We start from the raw sequence: 23,397 nt of genomic DNA, 5'->3' as shown, positions 1-23,397 counted from the left end.
ATTTCTTAAGAACCGTTTACGACGGCACAATTCTTTCTAATTTCACCTGAAGAACCGGTCTTCACTTGTATGCTGCCCATCCTCTCCATTGACAATGCGAACTGGCTGAAGAACCTCACCAGGGGGCCTTCCACGAGACTCGTAATGGCTTCTCGGGCTGCCTCACTAGTCATCAGAGCTGCGTCCGATCCAAAAAGGCCTCTTCGCTTCAGTACATTCCGGTAGTACCCGACATCAAATGTTCGGAAACTTCCTGGATCCATTTCGATGATTGTTGTGTTGTCATTTGACGACTTGCATTTGTTCTGCTTCAGGTTCATAGCGTAGAGGCTGTCCATGGAAGGATCTTGCTCACCTTTGCCAGAGAAGTTGTAAAGCCGATCGTGGATCGATTGGCAATGAGCAATTCCGATCGTGTGGGCTCCTGAAGCACCAACAAAATGACTTGTAAGTTCAATTGTTCGATGTGTTTTTCGGTTATTAGCCAACAACTACTTTGTCAAACTTTGCTGCACTTGAACATCAGGGTAATTTGTTGGTAACCGAAAGAATGCTTCACATATTTTGCCATACTTGCAACTCACCAGATAGTAGAACAAGGTCTGTAACATCTAGTCCTTTTTTGTTAAAAGAACTCAGCAATGTGCTGAAATTCGATGTCGGGGATGGAATCTCCGACGATGCTTCTGAGAACTTTGATACTAGGCCATCACGACGGCCGGTAGGAACTCTCCAAAATGGTCCTCCCTATCATCAAATAAGTTGTCTCATTAAAACTTCTAGCACTCTTTTTTCATTCAAAGTCTCAATATGATGTATCACATAGACTTACTATGATTCCAACAGCATCTCGAGCAACCAATGCAAGAATGTCAGCACACGATACGATTCCTGGGCATTCTTCTTCGACCGAGCTCTTCACCCGATCAATGAAGTCAAATCCACGAAGTGTTTCGTTCGGGATTGCTGCCTTCTCCGCTTTGTTCTTTCTAGTTGAATTGATGAGGATAGAGCCATCACAACCCTATAAAAGCAATCAAGACATGTTCATCGAAAGCAAAACAACAACTTGTCGAAAGAGGTGAGTTGATACCCTGACAAAGCAGTCATGGAAGTGCATTCGGAGAAGAGAGGCAGCCAAAGAGGGTGCATTGGAGATGTGCTCCCTAACAAAGTCTAGGATCATCATCTCAGCTCGCGGGCAACTATTGGCATAGAAACCGATCTCTAAATCGGCTTGAACACAGCTCAGGAGGCCTAAAATTATCGGTATCGCAGAAACTGAAAATCTCATGTTCCTTGTTGTTGCAGAGGCAAAACAAAACTGTCATATGATGGAACTGGTTTGGCAGCATCAAATATAATGGTCTCCAAGTTATACCAAACTGTAGACTTGGAGGAAGCTTTATACTCTTTAATAAGCTAAAAGAGGTGAGCATATGTTCTATCTTTCCAAAGGCAATGAAATTATACAAGAATCTTTGCAGAAAGAAATTTGGTTTGAGATTAAAATGGATAGATGAACATTAAAAGATTGCAGTGATCCTTTGATCATGCTAATTCTAATCATTGTTTAAGAATGTTGTTTCACGTAGTTGAAGAGAAAATTGGTATATTTTTCTTTTATAAAGGATGAACTGTTGTGTGCGTGGACGGAAAAGTATCTGATCCTTTTGTTTTCTTTGTTTTTTTAATCATGGTATCCGATTCCTCGAACCAACTAATTCTAGAAGTGATTGATTCAATCTTACAAAAATTTTCTATTAACCACCAGGATAAATCGAAAAGTACTAGAAAAGACTCATTCAAACGACCAAGTTTCTTAGATTCGTCGTCCTTGGAGAAAAATCTATGCAGTGTTCCGTAGTTAAGATTCAAATATTAGATATTCTGGATAACCATTTAAAGGATCTAACCAACCGTTGTACAGTTGCCCCAAAGTTATTTGATCCATTTTCTCTTCAAAGAGGGTAAAACATGTATAAATGAATGCATGGAGTTTCTTTTCATTTTCATTGAATAACACTAAATTCATTCTTAGAAAATAAAATGTTGAACAAGATAACAGTGAATCTGGGATGATCTGGTTCGATCTTATGAAAATTTTCTATCGGTCATCATGATAAATTGAGAAACGCTCATGCCATACAACCTAGAAACTCAACATTCAGTAATTGCACGTCCATTTAGAAGAAAAATCTTTATAAATACATAGATACTTAAGTGATAACTTAACATCCTTCCACTATACCATAACTTCGAGGGTAAATTGATTCTTACATATGGTAATTAAAAGAGCAACTAAGATTAAAATTCATTGAGTATGTATAAATTATATTGGAATTTATTTGATAAATGATAGATTATCTACGTCCATGTATGACTCACAACTCATCTCTATATTATATAAAGGTAAATTATAGGATAAATTTATATCCAATTGTTAAATGATTAAATGATTAGATCACATGACGAATTTATTTGGATTAATTGTTAATCAGATAAAATTTGATTTTTGAGTGTATTATGGTTCGAATTTATCCAAGTATATTTTGTCTATTTTCAAAATTAATTGAGTAAAATCTTAACACTTTATTTTTTTTTAAAAAAAAGCTTAACATAGCATCCCACCTCCCCAATTTATATTTCTATAGTTAGATCAGCCGAAAACCCAAAAACTTATTGAGTATGAAATAAAAAATGAGGTATTTTTGATAAATTTTAAAAGAAAATACCCTCTTAATAGTGTGGATAGAAAAAGAGTTGCCAAATATTTATATCTTTAATTGTTTTTTATACCATTCACTTCAAACATGTACTTATTTTTTTTTTTACAAAAAAGCTAATAATAAACATGTACTTAAGTCTTTCAATTTTCAAACTCTATTTTGAAGAACAAAATCTAAAATTAAACAATTTTCAATGGCAAGCAAAGTTGGTACTTAACATGAATTGTAAGCCACTATAGACCTTATGATCAAATAGCAACACTCGAGCATAAAATTATCATTACTGAAGCAGTCAAATCTCATTTAGAAAAATACAAAAAACAGTGAAAAGAAATATTTGAGGAAACATCCAACAAGTCATTAAGATTTAAGATCCTCTGAGTATTGCTACTTGTCTACTACAGAACAGCCAAAATCCAATATATTGCAGGTGTTCTACTAAAGCCTCTTGGATCCAGATAAAAATCAACCAAGTAGTTTACTTGATCTTCTTCTTTGGCCTCAACTGCAAATTGAGAAACAGTAGGAAATAGCTTAAATATCGAAGCATTCTGATCGACAAATTCAAAATAACAGAAACATAAATAAAAATTGCCTGATTGCTGTGGCCACACTTCTTTTTCCGGCAATTGACTGCCCTTGGATGCAGACGTGCATAACACCTGATGAGATGAACCGATGGTTTGGTTACTGAATATAGAATAAATTTAAGTAATTTCATGTAGTGACTGAAGAAAGAAACTTGCAGAATATCGATTCCAATAAAATCTATACTGCAATCAGCAAATTACAGTACTTCAAGGAATCACCAAAATGAGGAAAACATAGAAGTTTTTAAAATTTCATAGTTTGTATATGACTAGAGCCAATTGGCATTTGGCAGGTCAGAATATTAATATGCCTCAAAAGTTCAGCTCATTAGAAAAAGTGTTCCTTAGCACATCTAATTGATTCATCACCCCTGCCAATTACCATTGTTTAGTTTCAATATTTGCCATATAGAACATACAATTGAGGTAAATCAAATGAAAAACCATATTTTAACTTTGCTTATGTTTGCAATCAGAACCTACAATGTCTTCAATCTGACCAAACTGAACAATCTTGGCCAATTTAATAGCCCTGTTCTTTCTTAGAAAGAATCAACTTTTCAAAGAAATCTAGATGGTTTCTCTTTTATAAACATCTAATGTATGGATAGATCTTCAACATTTGATAGAAACGTTATCAAAATATAATCTAAAAAGAACTACAGAATACACATATATAGGGCCCTAACAAGTGCATTTACTACAAAATGCATGTAAAGTATTCGGACTTAATGTTTTGCATGTTACACCTGTGAAAATCAACTGCGAAAAAAATTCAAGGCAGCTGATAAAGTAAAGGCGTATCAATCTTTGGCCCTATGGCAACCTCTACTGCACGATAAGGCTTGGAGGATTTAATCCATAGTTCCATCCAAAACAACTTCAATCGAAATTCACGTTAAACCAATATGGAATCACACAGGCTCATAGACACAATCAAGCGAACCAAGGCACGAAAAAGAAAATCAAACGTTTAAACAAAACAGTAAATTGAGGAAATTGCAAGCTTACTTTCTGCAGATCATCTTCTCTTGGTTGTACTTCCTAGCAAGTGCCATGAGAGAAGGCTCAATGATTCCACCCCTCAGCCTCAGTACAAGATGCAGTGTAGACTCTAAAACCCAGAAAACCACCCATATAACTCGTCGTATTACGAAAAAAGTACGCAAATCCAAGTAAAAAATCATAAAACGCGAACCTTTCTGGATGTTGTAGTCAGCGAGGGTCCGCCCGTCCTCGAGCTGCTTACCAGCAAAGATCAGCCTCTGCTGGTCCGGCGGGATCCCTAGAATCACGAGAAAATGAGCAACGCAAAAAGGGAAAACAACTATCGAAATGGATCGAGTAAGTCAAGCAGACGGATCCAGAGATGAACACCTTCCTTGTCTTGGATCTTGGCCTTGACATTGTCGATGGTGTCGCTGCTCTCGACCTCTAAAGTGATGGTCTTGCCCGTAAGGGTCTTCACGAAGATCTGCATCGCGCCGGCTTTCCACGATCGCCTTCGCCGCCGCCAACAAAAGCCCTAACCTTCGAGCGTTTTATAGTGTTCTTAGTGGGGCTCGCTAGGGTTTCCACCTAGTAACTTATTTACGAACTGACTAAATTACCCTTTACAGGCCGGATAGCGTCCGATTCGGTTTTCTTTAACCCGGTTCGATTGGCCCACGGCTCCCTGGCCCAAAAAATAAACGGGTGCGGATTCAAGTTGAAAGATATCCAAACCCGTACAAAATTGGCTATAAATAAATAAAATTATTCAATTCTTTTTGTGTTCTTCCTCGGTGCGTTCTGAACCTTCTTAACCTCAAATCCCTCGTTCCGGATTCTTTCCGACGCGCGTGGAGATCGTCGAGGTAGAAATCTGCAGTCTTTGCTCTTCCATGGGTTTCAATGCGATTACTTTTCTAGTGAGATCGATTAGATAGTAGCAGAACAAAAGTTTCCAAATCCTCTTTCGTTTAGAAGTATTTGCATTTTTTTTTGTTGTTTCATTCTGATTGATCGAGGAATTTTAAATGAAAAATAAAAACATCTTTTTGTTCAGTTATTTCATCTGCTTGATCCACATTTCCCATTCGTCGGTAGTTCTTATGTGATAATGGCGAGGATCGACGTTGGTTACGCATCGGCACCCGAACCATCACCTTCAACAGATTAGCCTACTACTTTTCTGTTTGAATCATCCATTGGAAGTTTGAAAAAAAAATATTCATCCAGTGAGTGAATTGGGCAGAAATCTTTAGTATCACTTACATTTCATTATTTTGACAGGAAATATTGATCGCATTTGGTTTATATAACACATACTTTCCCCCCAAAACATGAGAGATTGCTGAACATAGGGCGCTCACATTCTGTGAATGCTTGAATTCCCTTTTGCAGATAGCTTATTCTCCTCTAAGAATATTGCTTTTGTTGAACAATTGGCTACTACAAATAAAAGCTTAAGAATGCTTGATTGGATTGTTGGCTTTTACGCAAGTGATAATGAATGGCCACCATCTGAAGGAAATGAACCTTTAAGTTGTTTGTCACTCAGATTCTTCTTGATCGTTAACTCAAGCTCTTCTTCCTTCATATCGGCAAACTGAATCAAATGCTTAAAGCTCTTTAACCTGCCGAGATTTCGATGGTTTGTTGCACTTGTCTCTTCTTTGATAATTTCAACTTCTGTGCTTCTGTACCTGGCATACTGGTAGCACAATTTTATGCAGAATAGAACAAGGGCAAGACCACAAACAATACCACATATTAGGAAGAGACCCCAGAAACTACTGAGACTTAGACGGTTCGCTTCTATGTCAGAACCTCCATAAGCACATCCACCATGCGATAACCATTTATCATGGATTTTCTGGAGTTCACCATCTTCAGACAATGATAGAATTGCGGTAGACATATCAACTGCAAGAGGAGAGTCTCTTTGGAAAGCCTATGAAGCAGGAAGTGTGTTACCGTATTAAAATTGACAACACTAATTATATCAGCAGATAGAAAAGTCAATGGAATTGAGATGCTATTTTCTAGAAGAAAAGAAAAGAAAAATAGGACTGGAAATTGAGTAACATTCAAAAAGTGTCTAAAATATAAGATTTGTATAGTTTCATTATTTGCTAATACTATTTGTTCTCCTCATTAAAGAAGCATCCTGGTCTTTGAATTGTCAAAAGTTCTTATGAGATGTATTTTGTCATTGGATTAATGTGAACTCTAGAAACTTGTGCTTAGGTACTGATGAATAAGAAATTTCTATGAATGATTTATTTTGAGGCTAAAGGTAGCAATGCATGCATTATTCAATCGAGGAACTTACAAATCCCCATCCATTTTTTGTGAATTCTTGGCCCACTATCCTGAACTGGCAGTAGGTGGACAAGAACACGTCAATGTATAGAACCTCATCGACTATGGCTGCAACACCTCCACCCTTTGGTCCAAGCTCGAGTGCCTTAGCATATTGTTCGGGGGAGTTCAAAGGTACAAGCCTGGACTCAGCAATATTGAGATCTTCTATCATATAGTTTCTTGAAAACTTACCTTCCTGGTAGCCGATAGGTTCAGAGGTCGAGAGCAAGCTATCAAGCCCTGTGATCCCTGATGAAAGCTGTTGAACAGTCAGGATGGATGTCAAGCTTGCTGTGTAGCTTGAAGTGATGATCAGGACTACAAACATCCACACTATCAGCACAAAGCGGCCCAGTGTACTAACTGTGTTCTCTCCTGAACAATTTCCAGACATAAAATGAACTAAATCTCAAAGATGGACGAATCAATTGTGGGCTATCAAATGGAAAGATCACTTACTGTGGGCAAAAAACATTGTTGAAAAGCTAAACCTGCAAGTGTACAGGTCAGTATAAGTTGTCTCATATACCATGCAATTACCTTAAAGAAATAGCTAACAGAACTTTGTATGAAACAATGAAACATGCTTTTTATAAGTGGACTGTGCTCTATGTCAGATCTTTCGAAAGTTCTTTTACTGAGTAGCTGATAAATTTTATCATATACATGGTCAGTCAGCACAGATATTGAATAGCAATATAAAAACATTAACAATAGTTGAACTCCTATGTGATGAACTTATGAGAGATGACCTTCAACTAGCTAAAAAAATGTATATAAATGGCTCAAACAGATAGTGTATCACTAGATGTGTCAATTTTTTGAACTAGTATTGTTGCATTAGATGTGTTGATTCTTGTGCAAATTAATGACACTTACCAGAACATTGTTGCTATCTGTCTTCTAGGTTTCCCTCGGAACTCAGGGTTGAGTCGATGTTCAAGAATCCAAACAACAGCCCCTACAACCAAGAAGAAAGCTCCCGTGACACACCACATTTCAGCTGTGAATGGCTTCATGAAAGCCCAAGCACTCGAGCTCTCCTCCCTAACCCGGGTGACTATTACAAGTCCTGATTCAGCATATGGCTGTGTGAAATCCACAAGTCTTGTCCTGTTCCTCACAATGGCCATATCCCCCACCACGGCATCAAGTTCCTAAAAATAGAGAGTGATCAGAAACCATGCCACTGATGGAGCAAAACAAAAGGGGAGTTACAAGATTCAAAACTTTAAAAAAACTCTCACATTTCTAGCAACCATTCTGACAATCTCGTCATAGTTTGGATTCTTGGAACCATCTCCTATCAGGATGAACTTGCATGGAACCGGGTACGGCAGCTGTTTAATCGCAGCATTAAATACATCAATGCAGAACCCACTTAGATTGTCAGGGTCTGAATTGTTGGTAATGAACTCTTTGAAGCTAACTTTGTTGGGCACACCAATTCTCAAAGGCTTGCCATTGTTGGGGAACACCCACCCACGGGGCTGTGTTGTGATCTGGCCGGGCCACACCACAGCATAGAGTTTCTGTGTGCCATCATTGGAGAAATTCTGTTGCTGCTTGTACAGAATCTCAGGAGCAACAACTGATAGCCTAGAGTAGTTTGACCAATACCCGATCAGCCGTGACCCTGTTCCTCCTACATTAAGGATGTCATAAGCTGGCTCAACCAAGTTGCGGTCCGAATCAAACTCGATCCGACCGATCAAGCCGGTAAAGTTGGTGACTAGTAGCTGCCGAAGCAACTGCTCGCCGCCGGTGAAGACTTTGAGTGTCGAAAGGCGAAGAGTGCTTCCCTTCTCATCGTGCAAGTTACGGTCATCTGTAAAATTGATTGTTCCGCCTGAATTCAGAAATTGATTGATGGCTCGAGCTGTTAACCAGATTGAGTCATAAGCATATCGACCATAACTGATAAGAAATCTTTTCCTTGGATCAGGTTGTATTGTGTGCTGCCGGAGCATGATGACTCCTTCGACAAGGCTCAGTGTGCTGGAATCAATGCCACTAATTGAGTCCAATTTCGAAGAAAGCCAATCTGTAGCAATCCATACATAGCCAGCGGCCATCATGCCAAGGTCCTTGGCAAGGGAGAGCACGTTTAGACCAGAGTCTGGGTTGACATGGACCACATAGACCCGAGACTCCATCAGGTTGACCTGGACCAGGAGGTTGTTGATCACAGTGGAGTCCGCGTGTGGCGGGAAGCTAGCCTTGTACCCGATCTTGGATCGCTTTTTGGCAAGCGCATCGCCGAGGGCAGTGATGCCGCCGCGGCCATAGTCATCATCGACAAAGATGGCCGTCACCTCACGCCACCCGAAGTGTTCAACAAGGTCAGCAACGGCGTTCATCTGGAAGGCATCGCTGTGGGTGGCACGGATGAAGTATGGGTACTCCAGGGGGGAGAGGGTTGGGTCGGTGGCGGCAAACGACACCAACGGGACGTGAAGCTCATTGACAACATGGGAGATGACATGGCCGATGCCAGAGGACTGCGGCCCAACAACCGCGATCACATTCTTCTCCATCAGTTGCAAGGCTGCAAGGAGATTCAATTGAATAAGAACATCAATTGTGAAGCTCACAAACATAGCTATTCATCATTAGTTTACCTTCCACTGTGCCGACAAAGCCACTGCAATTAGTATCTTGTTTGATGACATTGAGTGTGATCCCTGCAAGGATTGTTGAGTCCCTATTGACATCCTCCACAGCTTGATCAATTGCAGGCATTGCAGCTCTTCCAATGATGGAATTGAAAGTGAACAGAGCACCAATGTTGACCTCACTTGGCTTGGAATCGGCAGCAGCAGCAGTCTGTGCCATTGTTCCATTTAACCCAAGCATGAAGTAGAACCAAGCAACCAGTAGTGGGGGAGCCAAGCCCATACTTCCTTGCTGCACAAAGTTCAATGCAAATAGTTAGGTATGATCGGTAATGATAGAAAAAAAAAGAGAACTTTATTAGAGGCCATGAAACCTGGTTTGATTGGGAGAGAGTTAATGTTGTGAGACCAAAGTCTGAAGTAAAGAATTCAATGCCTGCTTGCTCTGTTATATGCTGCACTGCATCAGAGAATCAGAATCACCTTTATAAGCTTGGCAAAGAAGGAAAGAAGTAGTCTGAGCTTCAAGAAGAAGATTGTTTTTCTTTGTTATGTCAATTAATTGGACAACACACAAGTGTTTGGTTGTGTGGATTGCATTAAGTTGGAGAGAAGTCTGTCAACCACATAATTTGGATTGGATTGGACTCTGAGCACTATTTAATCAAATTATGGGCGACACTATGACACTGTGTTTTTGTTGTTAGTGTTATTGGGATAAATTAGAGATCAGAATTGGTTCGCTTATGAAGGAAAACTCATGCGAGAATGGGCTCGATGGAGTCCAACTTGAACGAACCAGTGCAAGTCTTTGACAGAAAAGGTTTTGTGGAAATTTTACTGAAACAGTTTAATGAGCATTCATTTGAATGTTTTGTTGTAGAAGGTGGTTGATTTGATGAACTGAGGTCAATTTATCGCTACTGATAAACATTAGGCGATAGAGATCCACATATACGATGGTGACTTTGGAAGTGATACTGATGGTATTCTTTTGTTGTACCTAGAGGAGGATTTTGGGAAAAGGCATAAAAGAAAATTCTACAATTCGATACATGTTTGTGTATACTTGTCTATTTTACCACCTTTGTATTGAAGGCTCAAAATTCTTTTGCGCGATTGTTGGTTCTTTAGTGTTCACTTGTCGACCATAATCATATTGTTGCTAGTTGAGTTCCACATTCTTAGTTTGCTCGTACCAAGCTAAATATCAAGTCTTGACTAGTTAGCACCGCTTGATCCTGTCCGAAAGTTGATGAGATGGATGTTGGGGATGTGGCGCTCCTGCTGATCTCATGTGGTGTGGACTTCGCTCTCGCTTGCAACACAAGTAGCGTCAGTGCCGAGCCAGGGAAGGGGTCCCGGTGATGACCCTCCGACGTTCAAGTCAGTCTCTGACGAAGCAAGAAGAAACGAGAAGAAGCAATGAGAGCTGTAGCGTAACAGTAGAAATCGCGTGTAAAGCATACCTCCGTCAATGCTTGGACTCCCCTTTATATAGAGCCTCGGAAGTGCGCGTTCACGTTTTCCAAGGTGAGCACACATCTCAAAGCTTTCCCTGAAAAGATGTATCAATAAAGTATCCCTGACATAGCACCTTAACGGACCGAGCATATCTCTGAAGTGATAGTGGAAGCTTCCGTCGTACGATCTTCTGTGTGACCATGCCGCTTGTCAGCGGCATTAGCTCCCAAAAGGATGTCAAAAGATATCCTGATGTGTCTGTTGCTCGGCCGAGCGGAATGGTCGCTCGGCTGAAATTTTGCTATCCCTGCGCTGTCTACTGTCACGCCGAGTGGGATAGCCGCTCGGCTGAAAGTTCACTGTCCAAGTGTCGTCCACTGTGGGACCGAGCGGGATAGCCGCTCGGCGAGTAGTTCACTGTCCGCGTGCACGTCTAATGTCGAGTCTGCTGCTAGGTTGAGCGGAGGAGTCGCTTGACTCGGCTTCTGCGTATCCCTTGAGTGCCGGTTTGATTACTCCTTATGTTGAAGGTGGTGGGCCGATGTTTAATCCTTGGTCGGAATATGCCTCACCTAATTGGCCAACATCGTTCACTCAATGACCATCTTGACTTTGACCTCCACCGTGACAGCAGAGTGGAACCCCTCCTAATCACCCCATCACCGCCGATAGAGGCTAGCTTTGAAAACTATCTTTAACTCCACAATGCGGTTGTGCTCGTCTAAACATGTGAGAAGTGTGAAACAAAACTAGAGAATATTTAGACTTGATGGGGAATTTATAGTTATTTTCAAGTATATATTCTCCTTTAATGGGTGTAAAAGAGGAGAAGGAGAAGAATAGCATGCCATTGGATTAGACAAGAAAGCGATCACCATTTTGCTAAATGATGCATGTTTAATGGACAAGAGAAGATTTGCGTGTTTCAATTTCAACTCCATGCTATTTTTTAAAAAAAAAATCAAATCAAATAGAAAAATATTTTGAAAAAGTTTCACAATTTGATTTGGATGATGTGATCACAGTGATGCTTATTGTTTTTGTTTATGAAATAAAGATGCCCGTTCTTTTTTATGTGATTGAATGAAGTTTAGATGAAGCTAAATGGAGATTCAAATAGATTGTTTTATGTTAGAGGTGAAATAAAAAAAAACCCAAACTAATAGAACAATTATACAAAAATTTTCAAAATTTTAATGATTTTAAAGATTTAGAATAACTTTTTTACTTTAGAATAAAGATTTTAAAGATTATATATATTTATAGTACAAAACATGCCGGACATACTTTTTTTATAATCGTATTTTTGTTTCTTTTGACTTTGAGGATTCTCATAGCACAAGGAATTGAATAACAAAAAAAATAGAATCGAATTCTAATTCTTGATGTTGAAAATCATTATTTTGCAAGAACACTTAATAACCTAATTAAGAACATCAAGATTTACTTCAATTGAATTGATCAAATTATTTTTTGAATAAAAATTTGTGCTTTTCAATTCTTATCATCTGCAAACCATGAATTCATGTCAAAGACTGCTTGCATTTAAATATTTTGTCATAATTATCGCGTGCTTAGAAACAAAATTTGATAGTTCGAGGTGCTTTTTGTAATAACTAAAGCGAGATGCCTGCAAGTCTGAGAAGAAACCTACGTAAACAAGAAGTACCATGAATTGATAGTTTGAGATGCTTAGAGGGTATAAAAAATTTACGACAATGGTGTAGTCAGGATCTTCAACTATCTTGGGCTAATGTTGTTTTATGACTGTGCTTTCTATGATTTGCTACTTCTCGATGCGTTGAACGACAAACAAAAGAAAACTCTTTTTGAATTTGAGCTGAATATATAAGTATAAAAATTACTAGACAGCTAGATTTGAACTGAATATATAAGCTAAAAATTATTGGGTTACTGGGTTTCACTAGGATGGAAGCCTAAAAATTAATGGGTTGCTGGGTTTAACTGGGATGGAAGCTTAAAAATTAATGGATTATTGGATTCGGTCCCAATATATAAATCTAAAAATTATTCGACTACTACGCTACACTGGACTAGAGCCAGGTAAACCCAACCCTGGCTATGTCATTGTGTCGAGAGTCATCTGTGCTTCCCGAGTTAATCGGATAGGAGGGATGCTTCCATCCTCACAAACTAGAGTGGTTGAGTAAGAATGATGGATGCATGAGCTATCTCCTCGCGACTGAACTGCCAATCTCTGGCTATGCTTGCAGAAAACTTGAAGGCTGACATCGTCAGTGAATATGATATCGCTGCCTGGAACGTAACGATCTCGTGGGCAGAATTGTATATTGCTGATGGGTGCAGCTTTGCCAACAATAATCTCGCCTGAAGCGTAAACAAGCAAGCACGCACAAGTTAGACGATCACCCGTACTGTCATGGTTGATCATTATTGTTCCTCCGTGTTGGCCCTGGGACGGATTGGCGGGGGCACTGGGGTGAATGTATTTGCCTTTTTGCCACCATGATTGATCATTATTGCACCACCACTTGTCCTCTCGGCTGTCGTAATTTACCTCTCTCATGATGGTCTGGGGTCGGATGCGATGGGGGCGCTGGGGATGAGTGATTTCATCTTTTTGCCACATAGTTGATCATTATTGTTGATGGGTGATTCATATTTGAATAAATGTTAATGCGAGAGATGTTATGAAAGAAAAATCTGTTAAAATTTTTCGTAATAAAATTCTGTTACGATTTTAATTATATGTAACATAATTTTATTATGATTTTATATAATAGAATTTTATTATGATTTTAATCAAAGTCTCACATTGAAAATATTTAATAAAGATCATGAGTTTAATAGGATGTAAAATATCTTCATTGGTATGAGATCTTTTGGAGAGGGTCCAAAAGCAAAGCCATGAGGGTCTAGGCCCAAAATAGACAATATCATGTCATTGTGGAGATATGTGAACATCCTTCGATCACAACAAATGGTATCAAAGTCATAATTCATATCAGATGCAATGTGTGGGGTGGCCTTGAAGGCCCGAAGTAGGTCGGGGTGACCGGATGTTCGGGAGAGGCCTGAAGCAGGTCAAGAGTGACAAAATGCTAGCGGTAGTCCGGACCATGAGAGTAATTATGGTATTTCATTTGAGGGGAAGATTGTTAGGATTCAATCAAATTAAGTCCACATTGAAGATTTGGTAAAATTATGAGTTTAAAAGGATATAAATATTTCCGTTGACATGAGGTCTTTTGAAAAGAGCCTAAAAGTAAAGTCATGAGAACCTAGGTCGATTATTAGGATTTAATCAAAGTCTCATATTAAAAAGATTTAGTAAAGATTATAAGTATAAAAGGACGTAGATATCTCCATTGACATGAGGTCTTTTGAAGAGAGGCCAAGAATAAAATCATGAGAACGTAGTCTTAAAATAGATAACATTACACCATTATAGAAATATGTGAACATCCTTCAACCACAACAATTATCATCGGATTTTCACTTCTAATTCGACCTAGGACGAAGAATTTTTTTATGCATGTTTAGGAATTGCAGAGTGAATACTGAGAACCATGCTTGATGTTCGGACCGGTCAGAAATCAAGTTAAGTTGTAAGTCAAGGAGAAAGAAGCTCGGCTTTGGTGAAAGGGGACCCAAAACAGGTTAAACTCTCTCAGCTCGGTCAATGTTGGATTCCCTCACCTCACTCTCAACCAGACTCCATGAGCTCGATGAAACATCAAAGAAAATTATATATAAATAACTTGTCCAAAAAAAATCAAGAATCCTTAAAAACTGAATGTCCAAAAGGCAGCTATAGCCTACCTGTTCTTTCAATTGCTACTTTCATCTCGGCAACCCCAACCTGCATATATATTCATAAGCAAGAAAATCATTCGAGTTCATCAAATTTATGATAGATTTGCACTAGAAAAATTCAGATGAAGAATACAATTTTTAACTTAATTATTTGTCATTTTTGATGCATCTTCCAAATTAAGAACTCCATGAATGATAGAGCAATTTAAGGTGCTATAAAGAAAAAGCTTGTTTTCTAGCATCGCAAGACTATATCTTTAACAATACATAGCAAAAGGTAATTCACTCGTTCCCGCGTCCTCGTCAATCCATCCCTAGGCCAAGATTGAGGAGATAAATCATGGATAACTACTAGTCATTAGTGCAAGTGACCAAGATATAGAAAAAGATATACTCAAATGCATTGAGTTTTAACCCTAAAACCTCACGTAGCATTAGGTCTGGGTCGGTACGGTATACCGTACCCAAAATCGAATACCATATATTGTACCGAAAAAATCGGTATTCTAAGAAATGATCCTGATATCGTACCGACATTTCGATATACCGAAATGTCGATACGGTATCGGTAAAATATCGTCATGCCGAAGTTATATATATTACATATAATATATAAAAAATCATTCTCTTGTAATGAAGGGCAGTGATCACTATTCACCAATACAAAATAAATCCTTCAAGAAACGCGGCGTGAGTGTCGGCTGTGCAAGTAGAGAATCACGACGTGATGTGAGCGTCGGCTGCGCAAGGAGCCAAGGAGAAGAATCGCGATGTGAGGGCCGACCGCGCAAGGAGAGAATCGTGTGTCGCGACGTGTGCGTCGGCTGCGCAAGGAGAGAATGTGGTTTCGGGAAAAATTTAGTTGTTTAGGGTTTGGTTTAGGCTTTAGGAAAATATAAATTAATCATTTAATCTATAGTTACTCTGTATTTCGGTATACCGAAATATTTTAAATTGTTACCGTTATCGACAAATTCGGTACGATATGATACCGTATCGAATTTTTTGATATACCGAAAATTTCAATATATACGATATTTTTTCGGTATGATTTTTGGTATTTCGATATTTTTTTCCAGTCCTAGGGAAAGCTAGCTAGAGGGTATCTGCAAGGATAAATCACGAAACGATAAAGATTCGGCTCTCGTCGACACCCTCTTCTCCTCTGCTCTGCTCACCTTTCTAATTAACGCTTATAGCGTGCATGCTGTTATCCTCATGGGGCCAGACCTTAGGCTCGTTACGTTAGCTCCCTCCCTTGAGCAGACCTATATATATAGGTAACAAACTTAAACACCTCCCGGCGTTAGCTAGTTGGTACTCTCTTCTTCATCCGGGGTGATGTCGAAAGTGTGGGAGTTCAAGAACGGGGTGATACAGAAGGTGGAGAACCCCGGTGGTCGTCAGCCCCGAAAGGTGTTGGTCCACCTGTCAACGCGGAGGTGATAACTCACACAAGATGCTAGAGAATAGGAGGAGGGTAGGAGCACTACCCCGACATGCTGCCAGAACTCATCCAATTATGCCTAGGTCGGTACGGTATACCGTACCTAAAATTGAATACCGTATATCGTATCAAAAAAATCCATATTCTAAGAAATGATATCGTTACCGTACCGACATTTCGGTATACCGAAATATCGATACGGTATCGGTAAAAAACCATCATGCCGAAGTTATATACATTACATATAATATATAAACAATCATTCTCTTGTAATGAAGGGCAGTGATCACTATTCGCCAATACAAAATAAATCCTTCAAGAAACGCGGTGTGAGCGTCGGCTGTGCAAGTAGAGAATCACGACGTGACGTGAGTATCGGCTGCGCAAGGAGGCAAGGAGAAGAATCGCGATGTGAGGGCCGACTGCGCAAGGAGAGAGTTGCGACGTGTGCGTCGGCTGCGCAAGGAGATAATGTGGTTTGGGGAAGAATTTAGTCGTTTAGGGTTTGGTTTAAGCTTTAGGGAAATCTAAATTAATCATTTAATCTATAGTTACTTGGTATTTCAGTATACCGAAATATATTAAATTGTTACCGTTACCGACAAATTCGGTACGGTATGATACCAAACTGAATTTTTCGGTATACCAAAAATTTCAATATATACAGTATTTTTTCAATACAATTTTTCGATATTTCGATATTTCGATATTTTTTTCCAACCCTACGTAGCATCACATATTACATGTGGTTCCTTATTTCATCAGATGTAATGTGGGCATATGGTCGATAGCAAATTTCACAAACAAACATGCAGAGATATGGGTAGTATATTCCATTCAAATACTTCAAACATATATATGGAGCATTACTTCAAGGTTTATGATAGAATCAACATTGCATATTGTCAAGATATATATGTTTTAAAACATTTTATAGAATACTAATCGATCGAGTTTCAAGGCAAGTGATTAACTACAACAGATAACAATAATAAAAAATATATATTTTTCAACACTTAATATCATATCCATACCTGAGCAAGATAAAACCTTTCACATAGCTTGCTTGTCGCCTACCTCATTCCACAACCCCTATAGATTCCCATTGCCGCTTATCAATGTCTTCATCTTCTCTTTCAATGTCTCTCGTCATAGTTCTATTGGTGGTTACTGTCACCATAGTTCTAATGTTGGTTACTGGACGTAAGTTGCCACTGCCATCCTCACTCCCACCCTCGGCGTAACCTTTCCACCGTTGTTATCATTGTCATCCCCACCCCCACCTCTAGTGATCACTGCCTCCAACGAGAAGACGTCTAAGTTTCGGTATACCAAACTACCAAACTTCGATACACCGAACTTTTATGAATTTTTTTTAATATTACGAACTAGGATCAAGTCATTATGAGCAATAAGTTGCAAGTTTGAATGATGTTGTTTTGACTTTTTTGTGTATGTGAATTTCTTAAGGTGTGTAATGTCATCTCCTTTACCAAAATCTTTCCATTCTGGGGTATACTAAACTTTGGTATATCAAACCTCTGGTATACCGAAGATTTGGTGTACCAAGTATTAGTATACCAAAGATCGGCATACCGAAGTTTCGTATAAAGAACTTCAGTATACTGAAATTCGGTATACTAAACTTCAGTATACCAATACTTGGTATAGAGTGTTGGGAGATTGTTAGTGCAATATTTCCCAGGTCAAGGTTGACCTAGTTTGACTGAGCTTGAATTGGGTCAAGCTCGAGTCTTAATGTTTATGTTTTGATGGTTTGACAATACATGTTTAACAATACATGTAGACAACACATGGAGATTGTAGGTGCAATTGTTCATGTGTGAAGATTATGATGGAGAGTCAAGTAGGTCAAGGTTGACCGAATACTTGATTGGAAAATCCTGGCGAGTGAAGCCAGGTGAAAGTCCTAACTTGGAGGTTAGGCAAAGAAAAAACCTAGTGAGTGAAGCTAGACAGTGAGGAAATCCTAGTGAGTGAAGCTAGGTGAAAGACCTGGTGAGTGAAGCCAGGCAGAAGGAAAGACCTAGTGAGTGAAGCTAGGCAGTGAGGAAATCCTAGTGAGTGAAGATAGGTGAAAGTCCTGGTGAGTGAAGCCAGGCAGAGGAAAATCCTGATGAGTGAAGCCAGGTGAAAATCCTGATGAGTGAAGCCAGGTGAAAATCCTGGTGAGTGAAGATGGGTGAAAGACCTGGTGAGTGAAGCCAGGCAGAAGAGTAATCCTAGTGAGTGAAGCTAGGTGAAAATCCTGGTGAGTGAAGCCAGGCAGAGGAAAATCCTGGTGAGTGAAGCTAGGTGAAAATCCTAGTGAGTGAAGCTAGGTGAAAGACCTGGTGAGTGAAGTCATGCAGAAGAGAAGTCCTAGTAAGTGAAGCTAGGCAGAAGGGAAGTCCTGGTGAGTGAAGCCAGGCACGGGGAAATCTAGATGGGTCAAGGTTGACCAGACATCTGGTGAAAGTCCAAGTAGTTCAAAGGGATTGATCGGATACTTGGCAAGAGGAGAAAAGTCCAAGTGAATCAAAGGGATTGACCAGACACTTGGTGAGAGAGTCCTAGCTGGTCAAGGGTGACCGGATGCTAGGTTTTATATACCAACAAGTCATGGTTAACTAGATGTTGGTTCAGGGGGCTTTGGACTTGATTTTGGGCAAAATCAGGGAGCTGGATCGATCAACTGATCGATTGGCTCATGCCCAATCAATCGACTGATCGATTGGGAGAGTCCTCGTGACAAGCCTTCTCCCAATCGATCAGTGGATCGATTGGGGAGAAGCATCGCGCAAACAGAAGGCCTCCCAATCGATCGACCGATCGATTGTGAGCCTCCAATCGATCAGCCGATCGATTGGGAGTCGCGATTCTGCGCGATAAGCCCTGGATCGATCAGTCGATCGATCCAGGCATTTCCCGAGACCACAGAGGCGCTCTGGATCGATCCAAAGCCTCCCCGATCGATTGGGAGCGTTCCAATCGATCGAGATCCGACCGTTGGCGTCGTATTGAGCTGCAGGCGTTCGATTCCTTCGACAGAGCTCACACTGTTCATCTCCGATCTTCACAGCAGCTTCTCCACAGCGTTTCCCACTCTCACCGCCAGTTCTTGAAGGATCTTGGAGAGACATCCAAGTCAAGAGGCGTGACTACAACAAGAGGAAGAAGCTAGGGTTAGAGTTTTCATTGTATATCTTGTAAGATATTTCTTGTATTTGTCTTCCTTTGCTTTCTTGTTGTATTGAGAGTATTGTAGGGCTTCTCCACCGTTGGTAGTTACCATAAAGGAGTGTTTTTCATAATGGAGGGTGCGTGAGTGTGTGGATTCTTGGATTAGTCACCTCTTGTAATGTGCATACCAAGTAAACCCTTAGTATTAGCATTGTGTTTGTTTTCTTTGTTTTTTCCGCTACATATCCTTGAAGAAACAAGCAACGAAGAGCACGACGAGCGCACCGAGCTATTCACCCCCCCTCTAGCTACATAATCGGTCCCAACATAGAGAACTATAGTACCGAACTTTAGTATACCAACACTTGGTACACCAAATCTTCGGTAAACAAAAGTTTTGGTATAAAAATCTTCGATATACTGAATTTTTAGTATACCGAACTTTAGTATACCAAAATTTTAATATTATTTTATTTTATATCGTTCATATCAAAATTAGTCATTATTGTTTATATATATTTGATATTTTTGGTATACCAATTACAGATTGTAAATTATTGGATATCAAATCTCTCATAAATTATAATGATGTTGGATTTTCAATCAAATGCTACTTTAGTAGATTATATTAATTCCTTTTCCTTTCCTCATCAGTTTGTTGTCAACATGTCAATATTCTACCTAGTACATGACTAGTTTAATATCCTTGCATAATGTATTTTTTTTTTCAAAAAAACTACCATAGTTTATATTTGATCTCATAAATCACTTATTGCAAAACAGGATAAGACGGTATATAATAGATCCTTTTCAGAGACTCCGTATTAACGGAAAATTCGTATGCTAGGTTACCCTTTATTTGATTAGTTTTCTTCCCACTTTTTTTTTTCATGTGTACATTTATTATTGGAATTCACTTTATTATTACTTTTTAAGATAATGGTGGTTTGATATCATTGGCATATTGTGTGAGTTTACTTTAAGATTTGCAATTGGCAGTTGGTTTAATCTTGAATTTAGTTGTACATGTTGTATCACTACTAGTTTTGGAGTTACCTCATATTATAAATGATAGTGTCTTTGAAGTTGCTTCAATATCATCTGATTTTTGGGTTTTGGTAGCAGGTTTGAAGGTTACTAGACCTTTGCTAAATTTTCAATTATAAAAAATTAATTCTTCTTTACGATTTTGTATGTTTCGGAAAATAATTTTGTCTTATCAAGAATAAAAAATGAGTTGTTTTTTTTCTAGTACCGCATCCAAATATGCTTTTGATTTTCTTAAATCCAAATGGTGCTCTTTCAATTAGTATTCTTAACTACAAGATCTTCCATTGCTTAAATAAATTATTAATCGATGAACACTGATATGAGGGCAACACGTTTTCTGTTTGAAAAGTTATACGCTATCGATGTGTGATGTGTTTTACCCCCATGACAGCCTTAATTCATCTTTGCTCTCTTATTATAGGAATTTATTGAAAATGAGAAGGGCAATGGAGAGCCACCCGGAGGGATCAATTCGCATCCTCAACTGAGTTTGTGACAAATATAATAAGTTGTTGCTTCATTATACTTTTCATCTTTGGTGATACTTAGTTTTTGGTTTTCTGTGTAGATCCTATGTCATTCTTCACCAAAATATTGATGTAGTTATGCTTAGCTATTTTTCAGTTGAAAAACCTCGTAACCTCATTAAACTAGATAAACATCATCCCTAACATTTATTCACTAGAAAAAAAAGGATGAACTCTCACAAGGGTTATACGTCATGAGGGAATTGGTGGAAACGATGGCTTTGGGGGCAACTTTGGAGGCTTCGGAGCCTTGAAGGCCTCGTGGAAGGCAGGGGTCACTCCTGCCAAAGGTGGTGGTGGCAATGGTAGTACTGGTGGCAGCGATAGTATTGGTGGTAGCGGAATCGGTGGAAATGGCGACTTTGGGGGCTTCGAGGCCTTGAAGGGCTCATGGGAGGCGGTGATCATCCATGCCGGGGATGGGGGTGGCAATAGAATCGGCGGAAACGACAACTTTGGGGCCAATTTTGGGGCACGCCCTTTCCGCCACTGCTGTCGTTGTCGTCCCCACACCCACCCCTGGCGATCACCGCCTCTGACGAGAAGGTGTCCAAGTTTTGATATACCAAACTTTCGTACACTGAACTTTTATGATTTTTTTTAATGTTATGAAGTAGGATCAAGTCATTGTGAGCAATAAGTTGCAAGTTTGAATGATGTTTTTTGACTCTTTTTTTTGTGTGAACTTGTTAAGCTATGTAATCCTTCTCCTTAACTAAAATCATTTCATGTTGAGCTATACTAAACTTCGGTATATCGAAAATTTGATGTTCAAGTGTTGGTATACCAAAGATCAATATACCGAAGTTTGGTAGAAAGTGTTGGTTGCTACATCTGGATTCCATTCTGTTCCCCTGTACACAAATTTTGTACAAGCACAGAACTTTTCCTAACTACCCATGTGCTCTACTGAAGTTAAACTTGGATTGCAAACGATGCTTAACATTATTAATCCAAGTTGCTCTTCAGAAGTTAAACTTGGATTGAAAACGATACTTAACATTTTTACTCCAAGTTCAACCCATGTGCTCTTTAGAAGTTAAACCATATTATAGAAGTTAATTAAATATCTATTTCAAAAATTGATTTCCAGGTTAAACATGGCGAGACACTTAGCTTTCTTGGGTATGAGATCATCCACCACTTCCTAGACAAAAACTTTCAAAGAAATTGGATATTTAACTTCTTACAGTAACCCTAGGTTTAACTACAGAAACCACAATAGAAACACAAGATCGAAACGCAAAATTGAAATATAAAACCGATAGCACGAAATCGAAACATAAAATCACTAGTCTCTTGTGTTGGTGTTTCAGAATCCATGCAAAGAAAATTAACTAATTAATTCGAAGCGGAAACCATTAATTCGAAGCTAAAGATCTCTTGATCTTCTGCTGTATTCCTCTCCTCCTCTTGGACGTTGTGTGGGCAACGGTCTATTAAGATGGAATTCACCCGAACCACTTCTTCTCCAAGACTCTCGAGCCACCAAGGGATGCCAAAATAGAAAACTTTCTTCCTCTTCTTCTCCTCCAAGCAACCGGCCACCAAGTGCTTCTCCTCCTCTTCTTCTTCCTCTCCAAGCAACCGGCCACAAGGACTTTTCAATCCTTGATATCACCGGCCCTAAGGAAGTAAAAGAGGAGATAAGTGGGGCGCCGACCTAAGAAGAAGGGAGAAGGGAAGGGGCCGGCCACATCAAGGAAAAGAGAGAAGGCTTAAGGTTATGTATTTTATGAGGCACCATCTCCTTTTCTTTTATAATTCTTGGTTATGGCAAAAACAGAAAGTTTTAAACATAATTAAAACTTCCTTATTTGTAGCATCCCTTTAAAAAAAAGAAATTTTAACAACAATTAAGATATCTCTTTTCTAAATTTCCTATTGTACATGGCAATAAAGAAAAGTTTTTAAAATTAATCTCTCTTTTTTAAATATTGTAGACGACTACAAAAAAGGAAAGATTAAATTTAAAACTTTTCTTTTAAATCATGGTTACAAAAAAAGAAAATTTTATCAAAATTAAAATATCTCTTTTAAGCATTATAGATAACTACAAATAAAGAAAGATTTTAACAAAATTAAAAATTTTCTTTAATCCTTTGTAGATAGCTATAAAAAGAAAGATTTTAAAAATTTAAAACTCTCTTTTAAAACCATGTGGATGGCTATAAAAGGAAGGTTTTAACAAAATTAAAATCTTTATTTTAACCATTGTAGATAACTACAAAAAAGGAAAGATTTTAAGAAATCTCTCTTTTAACCATTGTAGATAATTACAAATAAGGAAAGATTTTAACAAAATTTCGTTTTAAAAACAAAACTTCTTTTTCCTTTTCTAGTGGCTGGCCCCTAGTTGGGCACCAAGCTTGGTCGGCCACCTCTTGGCTTCCAAGCTCATGCTTGGTCGGCCCCCTTGCACAAAGCAAGGATATGACCGACCCATTATTTGTGTAAGAAGTGGACTTTATGGATACAAGGATTTATAGAGGCTACAACAGGGACCGAGAGGAGAAATTGATTTTGGTCTCTCGATGAGCATGAGCTTCCTGTGTTCGCCCCGAACACCCAACTCAAGTTCATCAATAATAACTCATACCACTAAAGAGTTATTATTGAACTACCGCACCAATCTCAAATTACATT

The 23,397-nt window shown here is 38.9% G+C and overlaps 3 protein-coding genes, 1 long non-coding RNA gene and 1 other non-coding gene across 6 annotated transcripts; 1 reads left to right on the top strand and 4 right to left on the bottom strand.

The window, feature by feature from the left end:
* Positions 1-5: 5 nt before the first annotated feature.
* On the bottom strand, positions 6-1,294 carry LOC122003025 (peroxidase 3-like). The gene is made up of 4 exons (XM_042558452.1): positions 1,094-1,294; positions 833-1,024; positions 585-747; positions 6-424 (listed from the first exon to the last, which is right to left on the bottom strand). Exons 1-4 carry the CDS (start codon positions 1,292-1,294, stop codon positions 6-8), a joined length of 975 nt encoding a protein of 324 aa, XP_042414386.1.
* A 1,677-nt stretch (positions 1,295-2,971) lies between these two features.
* On the bottom strand, positions 2,972-4,857 carry LOC122003023 (ubiquitin-60S ribosomal protein L40). The gene is made up of 5 exons (XM_042558450.1): positions 4,697-4,857; positions 4,518-4,604; positions 4,331-4,433; positions 3,325-3,391; positions 2,972-3,234 (listed from the first exon to the last, which is right to left on the bottom strand). The coding sequence occupies exons 1-5, from the start codon at positions 4,797-4,799 to the stop codon at positions 3,208-3,210; spliced, it is 387 nt and encodes a 128-aa protein (XP_042414384.1). The 5' UTR covers positions 4,800-4,857; the 3' UTR covers positions 2,972-3,207.
* On the bottom strand, positions 3,604-3,699 carry LOC122003291. The gene has a single exon (XR_006117929.1). It is a non-coding gene; the product is annotated as a small nucleolar RNA Z266 (small nucleolar RNA).
* Positions 4,858-5,090: 233 nt separating the features above from the next.
* LOC122003022 lies at positions 5,091-7,712 on the top strand. The gene is made up of 4 exons (XR_006117761.1): positions 5,091-5,175; positions 6,688-6,799; positions 6,878-7,172; positions 7,575-7,712. It is a non-coding gene; the product is annotated as an uncharacterized LOC122003022 (long non-coding RNA).
* LOC122003021 (glutamate receptor 3.4-like) lies at positions 5,548-9,776 on the bottom strand. 2 transcript variants are annotated; one of them, XM_042558448.1, is made up of 7 exons: positions 9,657-9,776; positions 9,289-9,574; positions 7,915-9,215; positions 7,547-7,824; positions 7,127-7,158; positions 6,636-7,042; positions 5,548-6,254 (listed from the first exon to the last, which is right to left on the bottom strand). In XM_042558448.1, exons 2-7 carry the CDS (start codon positions 9,563-9,565, stop codon positions 5,796-5,798), a joined length of 2,754 nt encoding a protein of 917 aa, XP_042414382.1. In that variant the 5' UTR covers positions 9,566-9,574; positions 9,657-9,776; the 3' UTR covers positions 5,548-5,795. The 2 variants fall into 2 exon arrangements, with proteins under 2 accessions (XP_042414382.1, XP_042414383.1); XM_042558449.1 differs by lacking the exons at positions 5,548-6,254; positions 9,657-9,776 and having other exon boundaries at positions 6,636-6,770; positions 6,860-7,042; positions 9,289-9,599.
* Between the last annotated feature and the right edge of the window lie 13,621 nt (positions 9,777-23,397).

This window comes from Zingiber officinale, chromosome 7A (assembly GCF_018446385.1).
Source record: "Zingiber officinale cultivar Zhangliang chromosome 7A, Zo_v1.1, whole genome shotgun sequence".
NCBI lineage: Eukaryota > Viridiplantae > Streptophyta > Magnoliopsida > Zingiberales > Zingiberaceae > Zingiber > Zingiber officinale.
This window is presented reverse-complemented; position numbering and strand designations above follow the sequence as displayed.